This window comes from Theropithecus gelada, chromosome 7b (assembly GCF_003255815.1).
Source record: "Theropithecus gelada isolate Dixy chromosome 7b, Tgel_1.0, whole genome shotgun sequence".
Lineage (NCBI taxonomy): Eukaryota > Metazoa > Chordata > Mammalia > Primates > Cercopithecidae > Theropithecus > Theropithecus gelada.
Window position 1 is genome coordinate 73,860,640 of NC_037675.1, and position 12,955 is coordinate 73,873,594.

The 12,955-nt window shown below is 44.0% G+C and overlaps 1 protein-coding gene across 12 annotated transcripts in view; it reads left to right on the top strand.

The window, feature by feature from the left end:
* RGS6 (regulator of G protein signaling 6) overlaps positions 1-12,955 on the top strand; it is a 629,677-nt gene that overhangs the window by 536,592 nt on the left and 80,130 nt on the right. For all 12 annotated transcript variants that reach the window (XR_003120528.1, XM_025392585.1, XM_025392577.1 and 9 more), the window contains 3 exons: positions 662-736; positions 2,815-2,913; positions 4,338-4,399. Coding sequence is in view for 11 of the 12 variants with exons in the window: in XM_025392585.1 (XP_025248370.1) it covers positions 662-736; positions 2,815-2,913; positions 4,338-4,399 (236 nt within the window). In the remaining variant the exon portion in view is untranslated. The remainder of the gene's footprint in view (positions 1-661; positions 737-2,814; positions 2,914-4,337; positions 4,400-12,955) is intronic.

Below are 12,955 nucleotides of genomic sequence, written 5' to 3' on the forward strand. Positions count from 1 at the left end.
AAAGTTGCCACTAAATTAGCCCTAAATAGACGGGCCTGAAACAAAAAGGCAGGACATCACCTTGTTCAATTTCAGTGGGAGACACGCACATCAGTCTACTCAAGGTGCAACTACTGATGAGGGGGTTATAAAAGAAATTGAGGAAGTAGGCAAATTCACAAATGCAAAAATGTGTAAATAATGAGGTTTGACTGTATTTCTGATTTCATGTTATTAAAACAAATCTTGCATTTTCCTTATGGAAATGGAACTAAAAAGAATAAACTGTTGGTCTTCTTAAAATTTAATTAAAAGCAAAAAATAAATAAATAACTACTCATCCTGATATCATGGAGTCTTTTTCAAATGGTTAAGTATGTTAAAAAAAAATTTTTAAAGGGTTGTACCTGATGCAATCTTGCCACTTGAATAGCTAATTTGCTCTTAAAAACTGTGCACTATACCCTCCACATATCATCCTTAGATTATGAGGTAAGCTTTTCTAGATCGTATGAGAACTCCACAGAGGAACACATATTATGGCAAAATGGAAAAAAATCATGCATTGTCTGTAATGGAAAAAGATAAAGATTGATCCTGTTGGTGTGACACGGGCTAAATTGGAAGTGTAATTTTCACATAGTAATTTATATGATGTGTGTGTGTGTTTTTTTTTTCTCAGCCAGGCTGTGTGAACACAACAGAAATGGACATCCGAAAATGTCGACGTTTGAAGAATCCACAAAAGGTTAAAAAGGTTCGCTAGTTTAGCTGAGTTAAAAATCCCTGATGTAAATAGCCCTTTCAGTTCTAGTACTATTCAAATAGTAATTTGCTACTTGTAATTCCGCCACCTTTTGTCTTTTGAAACTGTAACCATTTCACAAATATTGATTGAGCAGCTGATGCATGCTTGGCGCTGTGCTGGTGCTAGGATACAGTGGCAGGTCCTCACGGAGCCCAAAGCATGGCAGGGAGTAAAACAAGCCAACAGGCAACAGGGCCATGAATGCTGTGTTAGGAGATGTACAAGACAGTTGAGGAGCCCAGGAGGGGCAGCTAAGCCAGACCTGGAGGGGACGGGGGTAAGGGGCTTCCCAAGGACTTCCTGAAAGAGGGTCAGCTGTTCTGAAGGGTTAAGTTCTAGTTGTCTCTGGGGAGGTGGCAGAGAAGGCAGGAAACAAAAGGAACAAGAAGTGGCAAACTCACAGGTGAAAGCAAGCTTTGCACTTAGAAGCAAATGAAAGTCTCTTTTATGTTTTATTTTATTTTATTTTATTTTATTTTATTTTATTTTATTTTATTTTATTTTATTTTTTGATAGAGCTGGATCACCCAAACTCAAACCACCATCTTGCCCAACTGTGAATGACCCAGTGGTCTCTTGTGTTGCACTTTACTGAAAGGAGTAGTGGCCACAGCATATCTGAGGGTACCATGGTCAGACTCCCCCACAATTTGTACATCCCACCCTCTCTACAGCACCAGGCACAATATTGCAGGAGAGCATGACCAGACTCCATAATATTAATTTCCAAAGAGTGGGCTGGGTGCATTGGCTCACACCTGTTATCCCAACACTTTGGGAGGCTGAGGCGGGTGGATCACCTGAGGTTGGGAGTTCAAGACCAGCTTGACCAAGAAAGAACAGAGAAACCCCGTCTCTACTAAAAATACAAAATTAGATGGGCACGGTGGTGCATACCTGTAATTCCAGCTTCTTGGGAGGCTGAGGCAGAAGAATCACTTGAACCCGGGAGGCAGAGGTTGCGGTGAGCCAAGGTCGTGCCATTGCACTCCAGCCTGGGCGACAAGAGCGGGATTCTGTCTCAAAAAACAAAAAAAAAATCCAAAGAATGGAGACGCATTCCCAAGCATTTATATTTCTTGTGATGATCAATTAGCTCTCTTTCATGTATGTATCAAAAAAAAAACACACACACACACTGGACATGGCATATGTATATAAACTTCTTTAATCTACTTACATATTTTGTTCTTCACTGAGATAATAATACCCACTGTATTATATTTTAAAATGTTATTCCTAAAATGTCCTCATTTCATCTTCAAGAGCCCCATAATTCTAACATTACAGAAGTTCATGGAGTCTCATCCACCTTATCTGAGCCCTTTTTCATTTTGATGATTTTGACTACACATTGCTTGCCCTTCAGGGTTTCGTTTCTTTCCCATTGTGAAGATTGTGTTTAGTCTGTCCATAATACCAGGAACAGCTTTAAACGTAGCTATAGCTACAGACATGTGGAGAAACTGAGGCCAGAAAAGTGTTTAACTTGAACGGGAAACCCTGAAAGGCTGCCATCCCAGTTTTGTACCAGATGGGCATCTGCTGACCAACAGAAATGTAGAGGGGATCTTTTGTGCATACTCTTCGGCAGTGGTTCTTGAACTTTCTTTATTCAGAATCTTTCGGGGCATTTGATAAAAATGCAGATTTCCAAACCCACCCAGAAAGATTCTGATGCAGTAAGTCCAGGGGGTGAGGGGATACTCAGCAACATGTCTTTTCCAAGCACACCCAGGTGATTCTTTGTAGATGGTCTATGAATCATATCTGGAGAAACACTGAGATACAAGGAGGCTATTTTCAGCCCAGTAAAAGGCAGGATTTGGGTTATAGTGGTACCCCAAAGATGAGATGGCATGCCTTAAGAGGCAGCATTCTCATCATTGAAGAAATAAAAGCAGAGACCAATCTCGTATTGTCATGAGGGGATTCAGGAAATTGGATGAGTCATTGAACTAGCTGACCCCTAAGCCACCCTCCGACTCTGCAGGTGGATGACACGCTGTGCTTGCTTCTTCTCCTAGTCCGTGTATGGCGTGACTGAAGAGTCCCAGGCACAGAGCCCAGTGCATGTACTCAGCCAACCAATCAGGAAAACAACAAAAGAGGACATCCGGAAACAGGTGAATGAATTGATGGCTCGCATTCCCAGGAGGAGACGGGGCCAGTTAAAAAACCCTTTCAAATGTTCACCTCTGAAGATTGAGCAAGCTTTGAGTTCCTGGAAACCACAGTGGAACCCAGCTGTGGGTGATTGAACCTTTAAGTGCTGTGTGTGAACGAGCCACGGAAGCTTGAGAGAGAATTGTCTACCCAGTTCCTCCAGCAGTTATTAGAAAAGGGTGTAAATGAGTCATCCCGTGCCTTGGGGTAACTGCTGTAGTGGGGTTTCCCACAGTCCGCTGTGGGAGCTGGAGGAAGGAGGGGGCTCATGTCACACAGTCCTTATAATTGGAATGCACTTCCAGACTAAACCAGCTCAGGATGATGTACTTTATTGCTGTGATGTGAAAGGAAAGCTTAAGAATAAATAAAGCCCTACTCCCAATGCCTTTTCAGCATTACTTGGTTGAATGTTATTTTCTTTCATGTTGAGGAGCCCAGGTCAACAGACAATGGTTAATTATATTACTTCCTTCTGATATTTACTGGTAACAAAGCAACCTACTGTTTATATTATGTCTTGCTGGTTTCTAGAGGGCAAAACCCAAAGGAGAAAACTTTTAGGTGCTTGCCCTTGACAAATGTATTATCTGAGGGTAAGAGGTAATGGATTTATGAAAAAAAAGCTATTTGGCCAGGCTCAGTGGCTCATGCCTGTAATCCCAGCACTTTGTGAGGCCGAGGCAGGTGGATCATCTGAGGTAAGGAGTTCGAGACCAGGCTGACCAATATGATGAAACCCCATCTCTACTAAAAATACAAAAAAGTTAGCCAGGCATGGTGGCTTGTGACTGTAGTCCCAGCTACTCAGGAGGCCAAGAGAGGAGAATCGCTTGAACCTGGGAGGCAGAGGTTGCAGTGAGCCGAGATCATGCCACTGCACTCCAGCCTGGGCAACAGAATGAGACTATCTCAAAAACAAAAAACAAAAAACAAAAACAAAAAAAAACAGAAAAAAAGCTCTTTGATGATTCCAGTCAAGCATGCCAAGGACACAGGCGTGACGTGCATGTGAAAGGTGGGCAGAGGAAGGGTCACTGGGGATTATTCAAAACAGGTATTTATGGTGCACATTTCACCTGTCCGTGCCGTTGTTAAGTTTTGTAGAATATATATTGCCGTTAAGTTTTGGAAAGCAAGACTTAAATCACACCACAGTAGAGGAGGAGAGGAGACACAGGCTAAATTGTAGAATGTGAATCTTGTATGATAGGGATGTCCAGAGGCACAAGTAAGTTGCTGGAGGGCAGAGCTGAGGGAGTTGGAGATGTCTGGCCAGAGGAGCTATTTGGATCTTGGTGGAAATGCAGGATTTGGGTTTTTGGAGCAAGGGGCAAAAATAATTGTAGTTTGGTCTTAATGTCCGTGTTCTCTATTTTCCCAGATAACATTTTTGAACACACAGATCGACAGACATTGTTTGAAAATGTCCAAAGTGGCTGAAAGGTATGTTTTCCTTCAATAATATTACTGCTTTCTTCTAATTTAACAGGGAAGAAATGTTACAGGGTTATGGTTAACAAATGTGTTCAACGCCAAGGGTGAGACTGCAGTTATTCCTTAGACTGGGGTGCAAAAAAACCCACAGGCTCCATGTGAGTATAACTAAGATAACAGACCTCCCTTGAGTGATGTCAAGAAATGTTCCATTGCTAAGGCTTTACAGGGGGTGGCCACGGGACCTTGTCAATCAAGGAAGAATGTCCTTTAAAGCTACATAATGCACCTTTGCCTCCAGCCTCTTGATTAATTCAAATGGAAATTGCTCCCTTTTCAACTATAAAATGCCCAGATTCACTTTATAGGGGAAAAGAAATTATGCGTGTCCTTTGAGGCGCTGGCCACATAGACAGGAGGGGACTGGATCATCAGGAAGAGTTCCGCCTCCACACGCCATCAACCACTGAACTGCATCGAATCAACTGTAAAGAAAATATTTGGCCCCTCCAGCCTGGCTTCCACAGCGATGTGTGTGCTTCAGTCTGCACCAGTTGCTGGTTCCACTCCGTTAACTCGTGGGAGACTCAATTTTATCAACTAAATGGTCTGTTTTTTTAACTCTTCCGTGAAGACAGGAGACCACATGGGGAATCTATATGGAATAAATCTAACCAGGCAGCTCAGTAGTGAACATTTATTCGTCCATATGCTACTGTTAAAGCAATGACCAATTGCTGAAGGAATCAAGAGCTTAAGTTGGGTCTTGGTATTTATGGGATGTCAGATAAACTGAGTCTTTCAAGCCCAGCTCCTACAAGGGGCTGGCAGTGTGAGCTCCCTGTAAGCCTATAAGCCTTTCTCTGCTGGCCCCTGGGTTGATTCACATCTTTTTTCTAGATAAATTACAACAAATGGAAGGTATAAAAACTCCAACCCCAAACAAAGAGTCTGATTGAATACCCTACCTTCAGGGGCTAAGGACACCCCTGAACTTGGGCTCACATCTTTATTCCAGGGTTTCTCAATCATGGTGCTAGTGACATTCTGAGCCAGATAATTCTTTGTTGTGTTCTTAATGTCCTATGAATTATAGGATATTTAGCAGCATTCCTGACCTCTCCCCATTAGAGGCCAGTAGTCCCCCTACCACAATTGTGAGAATCAAAAATGTCTCCAGACATTGCCAAATGTCCCCCGGTGGGGTGAAAGTCACTCCCATTGAGAATCACTGATATTCCTGCTTTTTCTATGCAAATGTTCTGGAAAGTTGCCGTGGCTGGAGCTCAGCTTACAGTCAGGTAGTGATCACTCTGGAGTTGCCGTTTCAGCTAGCTGTGTATGCTGCAGAATCACCTCATACCTCCTCTCTCATCATGTGTGGCTTCTGGCCAGAGTACCAGGCTTTGAAAATGCTTTTTAGGGCTCACTGTGGTTCCTTTGCCCCAGAAAGGTGGCTGTGAGTGAAACAGCAGCATGGTCTCAACTCTCTTGGTGTCATCCATGGCCTGTGAGGAACCACGAGCTTCTTTCTCTGTGAACTAGGGACAGAAATGGCTGTCCTAGTATACTTTGAGGGTTGGTGTGCTAGCAATGCTCATATCTGGCTTTGAAAGGTGGAAGGGCTCTTTAGGGTTTGCAGTTTAGAAGAGCATATATATGGGAGCATCTTTCTTTGGATCTATTTGCTCAGGTCCAGTGGTTCTAAGTACCATAATCCAGGTGAGGGAGGGGGTTAAAAAATGGAAATTCTCAAGCCTCAGCCCTAGAGATTCAGATTCAGTGGTTCCAGGGTAGAGCCAAGAAATTCACATTTTGGATAATCATCAAGTGGACTGATCTGGTCTTTCAGGATCCAGTGAAGCCATTGCCTGCTACTCAGGCTGACCTGAGAGCTCACATACAATTTGTTGTATCTTTGGGATGCAGAGAAAGAGCCTGAACCCATCAGCATGAGGTAGGCAGACTCCAGGGCAGGTGTGCCGGGAGGCCAAGGAATGGAAGAAACCAAGGTGGCGGCAGGGAACCTGGCCCATCCTATTGTTTGTTTGGTTCCTTGCTGTCAGGGAGGGGCCCCACCTGGTATCACCTAATTACGCTTGAGAGGCTGCTCATGTTGAAGGATTATTCCAACTGGCTACTCCTCGGTGCCCAGCTAGAAGCTTTCATGAGTCTCTGCCCGGCAGAGGCTGGATTTTATTCCCAGCAGCAATACCTGGCAACTTTTCAATGTGACACAAGGGTTTTTCATTAGAGCCGCAAGGAAACCCCCAGATAAGGAGGAGGAGGGAAAGGAGATGCGTGTTAGCTGGAGATAAAGCAGCTGGGAGCTGGACCTGTCAGTGACTCTGTGAGGATGGGGCCAGGGAGGAGGTGCTGGCAGCTAGTGAGAAGCTGCCAGAGATCAGGCTGAGCTCTCTCAGGTGGACACATACATCCCCATCCTGATCTGGCTTCCCTGGGCCTGCTCCAGGTGATAAGTGGCAATTCATCAGAACCACATCCCCCAGGAAAGGACTTCATTGTTTTTCACTCAGTTCTGTGAGAACTAATAGTGGGGAGAGGCAGGAGGGTTGGGGTCAGCGATTCTGGGCTCTGGGATGTCTACAGTCAGGGTTGGACTAAAGGGTGCATCCAGACCATCAAGGAGGGAAAAAGGGAACTTTGCAAACTAAAGGGGCAGAACAGATAGTTTAGGGGATGGGTCTGGAACCCACCATTGAGGTTTGAATCCTGCCCCTGCCATTTCCTATTTTCTAACTGATGAAACCAGTGGCTTCTTCTGTCAGTGCCTGTTTTCACCTCTTTAGAGGGGAGATAGTAGTTGTATTTAAATTATAGGGTTAATGAGTTCATGCATGGCAAAAGCAGGGTCCAGTCCTTGGACTCAGTCTGTACTAGGAATGTGAATAATTATTATTTTCCAGCATGACACTTAACTGTGCTTTGGAAGAGAGCAGAATTCAAGTGCGTGAGACGGAATGAACTGGATATATGGTACTTAAAGGAGCAAAAAAGGGCAGGCCAAGGAGGGAGGCTGCTAATGCAATTCTTTTCTGCACCCTCTGTCTCCCCTCAGTCTCCCACACAGAGATCTCTGCAGTCTGCCTAAGGCTGACCTTACGTTGCATGTCTCCTTCCACTGCCTCGCACGCCGTCACTAATCTGGGGCTTTGGGGGAGAAAAGATGTGCTCTTCTGCACAGAATTTCTCAGATCATCCCAATTCCAAATATTCTGTCCATTATCTTCCTGAGTGCTTAAGTGTCCCCAAAATGCCAGCATCATGGCAACCAAACTACATTTCCTAGGCTGCCTTTTGCACCTGGAAGCAACACAAAGGCTTTCTGAGCTGTTACCCAATTTTTGTTGCAGAATGTATTGTCCCTGCACACACACATGAGTGTCTCAGATAAATGACACTTAACACCCTGAGCTTTTTATTTTAACTATTTTTTAATGACAGTCTTTCTTAAATATGGTTCATCCACTTGCCTTCCTAACAAAAGGACACTACATTTCAGTTAATTTTTCTAGATGACTCAGAGTCAGTAGTCTTCTATTATGCTTTAAAACTGTCGGTGGTCAGGATCTTATAAGGTGCCACAAACTGCTTCTCCGTCCCTAAATGGCCCCAGATGATAATATTCTTTGAATTCCTGTTTCTGCCTTTTAGTTTTCTGTTTGTCTGCTTGTCTCTACTGGCCCTTCCCCCTCGCTACCCAACCCCTGCTTTCCAGTCTGTAGCAGACCATGTGTATCAGTTAGCTGTTGCTGAGTAACAAAACACCCCAAAACTCAGTGGCTTAAAAAATAGGCTTTCACTATTGCTCACATATCTATGTGCCACCTGGCTCCACTGGTCTCAGCCATGTTTCTCTATGTGGCTATGGGTTGGCTAGGCAGCTCTGCTGCTCTTGGCTGGGCTCTCTCACATGTTTGGCTTCTGCTGGTTTAGGATGGCCTCAGCTGGGACAGTTGAGCGCTCCTTAACATGGTCTCTCACCCTCCAGCAGGTTAGTTTGACCTTTTCCACATGGGGATAGTGGGATTCCAAGAGAGAGAACAGAAGCATGCACAACTCTTGCAGATTAGAACTGGCATTCTGTCACTTCTGTTGCCTTTTATTGGCTAAAACAAGTCACTAAGCTGGACTAGATTCAAGGGTTGACGAAATAGACTCCTTTTTTGAAACTGAACTACCACACCAGGAAATCAAATAACCAAATTGATTAGCTTTGATCCTAAAGCAAGTGTGAAAAGTCTTTTTTGTGAGGTATGTTGTTCCCAATAACAATGAACCTTGAGGCATGGTGTTTATTTCATCATGTTCAGAGGCTCTTATGCTCACTTATCTCATTTGTGTTCTCTGGACAATTGAAGCTGCCAGATAAATGAGGTCTTACTCTTCTTTGCAAGCATCCCCAAGGGAGTCCCTTTTTTACTTCACCTAAGCCATATAGCACTTGACAAACCAACTTTGAGAAGCAACAGTCCATGCATTTTAGTCCCAAACTATCTAGAGTCTCCATGTTTGGCTGCGATTCCCCAGAGACTTCTCCCCACCCATAGCAAGCTACACCACAATCACTGCAGCTATCCCAATGCACTGCCGCACATGGAGGGATCAAAATGTTTCATTCCGTACCTGCATCTGTATTTGGCTCATCCTCACCCTATTACTGGGAGCCATTTGTGTGTCACAGCTGACTGCTGAATTGATTTTTTTTAGCATCATCTTGCTTGCCCGTATCTGAGATTGCCGCTGCTCCCTGAAATTGGATGCTGGTTCTTCCTCCACCTCCTGACCCTCAGTGATCATGAAATGTAATTAATGAAATGAGATAAGACAGCAAGGGACTGGATACCATAAGGGTCTGTTAAAAACCTGCTAGGGTGATAGAGGTTTGTCAACTTAATGTCTAATGATAGTTTCAGGGGAGGAAAAACGAGGGTCACAGAAGTCATTACAACTTTGCTTTTATGGGATTCCAGAAACCATGAGGTCTTTGCTCCTCCTTTCTCCTAGCCTGTTCTAGGTGACAGGAAAAAAAGACCAGAGGTATCATTATAGCCAGGGTGACCATATCCAGACCAAGATCTGGAATCTGTAGCATGTAGGAAAGAAGGGGCCTCCATACCTGACCTGGTGTAAGCTCTTCTTGCTGCAGGGCTAAATTTGCCTTCCTGCTCCTTCACTCATCCCAAGTTTCTCTATTGAATGTGTTTTCTCTGGGTCACCTGCAATTAAGGATTTCTTTTTTAATATTCTCTCTACTTCCCACCTTCTCCAAGTGAAAAAAAAGCTAGATTAATTAATTAATTGCTAGGAATCAACTTACTTCTTTCCTCTCCACAGTGCTGCTCTGCTTCTCATTTTCCTTTCTAATCAGATCCTTCCTGTCCTGGTTCCCTGTTGTGCATCACAGTTCGGAAACTGCATGTAGCAAAGCGAGGCATGCCAGCATGCACTCCTCTTCACTCCCTTTCACATTCCGTTTTCAGGTCTTCTCATGTGGAGGCTCTGATTTCATAATGAATGCTTTAGTACATTTGTATTATATTTCTAAAGTAGGACTAATGGTCATATCCCATAATGCTTTAGATTCCAGACCTCGTTTTTGTTTTTTGTTTGTTTGTTTGTTTTCCTGAATAATAGTTTCCCATAGCTGCAGGCCATACTTCACTGTCCCTTTTTCCTGGAGCCTAGCCATTTCAATATCTCTTCATCTTCTCCCCACCTGCTCCATATATGTGTCCTTAGCTCTAGGGATTCCTCCTAGGCATTGCTTAACTCAGGATGGACAGCATTTCTTCTGCCTCCAACTCGTCATAGTTTTGTGGTTTGGTTTTTTTTTTTTTTTTTTTGTCACATCTATACAGTTTGTAGCAAAATTGTAAGTCTTTTTTTGTTAAGAGGGAAAGGATAAAATCTAAAACTTTTATTTTTTTCATATTTTCTCAAGTGGTTGGACTGTATGCTTACTAAATTCTCTTTCATTATTTCCTTCCCCTCCAAGTTTATCAAAGGTAGACCCTAATTAGCAATCTAAATTGGGAAGCTTCTGCATTAATAACTGTCCTCCTACCAGGATTGGTTACTATTATTAGAAGCTGTGACTTTGCTGTTAGCTCAGCTCTAACAGCTGTCTGAGATCCAGAGATCTGTTTGCTATTTAATGGCATAGTAGGCACTGAATAATGTCTACTAAATGACTGACCACAGAGTGTACCCCTGGTAACCATCTGGTAGATTTTTGCCACTTACTAAAGGGTCATGGGGCAGGAGTATGTGAACAAATCAGCCAGTTCCACATTGCCACCCAAGACTCAGTTCAAAGCCCACGACGATGGTGGGTAGCACATTTGCTAAAGGTTCACAGATCAGCATCTTCTTCTAGTGATGTGAGAATTTGTCATTTGAAAATAACAAAAGCATATACCAATCAGGAGTCAGCAATAAAGGGACAAGAATGCTAAAATTGCTCAATGAGAAATATTATTCCTAATGGACTTCTGAATTTCCTATATTTATTTTCTTTCTTCCATCTCATCCCAATTCTGCTTTTCTGCCACTCACACCCAGCAGTTGGGGGACCATTGCTGCTGTGTACTGTTACATGCTGGACATGGTACAAAGCTCTTTACATACCTCTATTTTCTTCTCTCTTTTTGCTTTTCCTGTCCTCCCTCTAGTCTTTTTGTGGCCACTGGTAATGACTTTGGACTGAAATGGTACTGTGTGTTGGCCATTGCTGCCTCCTTCATTGCTTGTCTGGCCTTCTCATTGTCTTGTGTGTCCCAAGCAGACTCTGTTCATCTTGTCATCTGTACACTACCAGGAAGCATATGTTCTGAAAGAGACAACCTCTGTGGCTCATTCTACAAAGGGCTGCCTTGATGAACTTGCCTTCACACTCCCATCACCTTCATTCCCTTTTCAACTGTATTGGTTTGATTCCAGGCAATAAAACCCCAGCTTGAACCTGGTTCTGCAAAATAGGAGCATACGTTGGCTCCCAGAATACAAGGAGGGGCTGTGGAATTGAACCCTGGGAAAGGCAGCAATGCCACTGAGCTCAGGAAGAGCTGGAGCCAGGGCCTCCAGTGCCTCCAAGACCCGTTTTTCCTCTCTGGTCCTGCCCACTTTCCACACTGGCCTTATTCTCTTGCATGACAGACATGTGTTAGGAAACATGACACCACCAGCCCTTGAACTTTGTGACTATACAACTTTAATATGGTTTGGCTGTGTCCCCACTGAGATCTCATCTTGAATTGTAGTTCCCATAATCCCCACATGTGGTGAGAGGGACCCAGTGGGAAGTAATTGAATCATGGGGGTGTTTTCCCCCATACTATGCTCGTGATAGTAAGTTATCATGAGACCTGATGGCTTTATAAGGGGCTTCCCCCTTCATTCAGTTCTCATTCTCCTTCCTGTCACCATGTGAAGAAGGACATGTTTGCTTCCCCTTCCCCCATGACTGTAAGTTTCCTAGGCCTCCCCAGCCATGCTGAACCATGAGTCAATTAAACCTCTTTCCTTTATAAATTACCCAGTCTTGGGTATTTCTTCATAGCAGCAGGAGAATGGACTAATACAAGCTTCTACTGCTGAGGCTGGGGAAAGAAGATATGAACCTCACTTGCGTCAGGTATCTGTTCCTGGACAAATCAGCCATGGCCAGGAGCAGGGCTTATAAATAAATACATGGCAGCTCCTGAAGTAGCCTTGTGTACATGTCAGAGTACAATTCTCAGGAGACAAGCAGAACTGAGCAGAAACCCAGAGAGGCCCTCTATGCCTGCTCACCCATTTTGGAGGACTCACCATGCAGAATCCCTATCTGCTTCACTCAGATTCCCAAGAGACCCAGCATAAGGGTTAACACAACCAAGTACACTCACTGTATTCCTAGGCAGCACTTCTCTCTCCGTTTGGATCTCCTTTCATGCCTAAGAAATGGCGCTGGACAGCCTAGGCACAAACCTAAAAGCCTTTTAACTCTCTGCATTAAGCTTAGATGTTATCCTATGGGGCCAACCTTCATTTCTTTCCTGTGTCCCACCTTAGAAGCTCTAGCTACCAGGCATAAAGCATCTCCAGCCTACATTAAAGAGACAGGAGAGCAAGGAAAAGGCAAGGAGTCCTTGCTTTCATTTCTTGTGCTGTTTCTGCACAGTCCGATGATGTTGAGAAACATAAGGGAAGAGGAGACCACCTTCCCTCTCTGCCCAGCTTGGGGTGTTCTTTCACCTCCTCTCAGTCTTTGGCTACCCCAACTGTGTTAACCCTCTCTGCAACTCTCTCTGGAAAGGATCACCCTCCCCTGCCCACAAGAAGCCTGGAGAGTGGTTGAGGCAGCAGACTGCTAAATGTCCAAGTCAACCGTGGGAACCTGCAAAATGCACTTTGCTGTCTCCTGTATTTTCCATGCAATGATGATGGCAAATAGGACAAATGAGGGTGCATAGATTCATGAATACTGGGTTTATTTGCAAGGATTGTGATAGTGGCAGTGAAATAAAACATGGTAGTGCCATTATGCACCTTTTATCTACT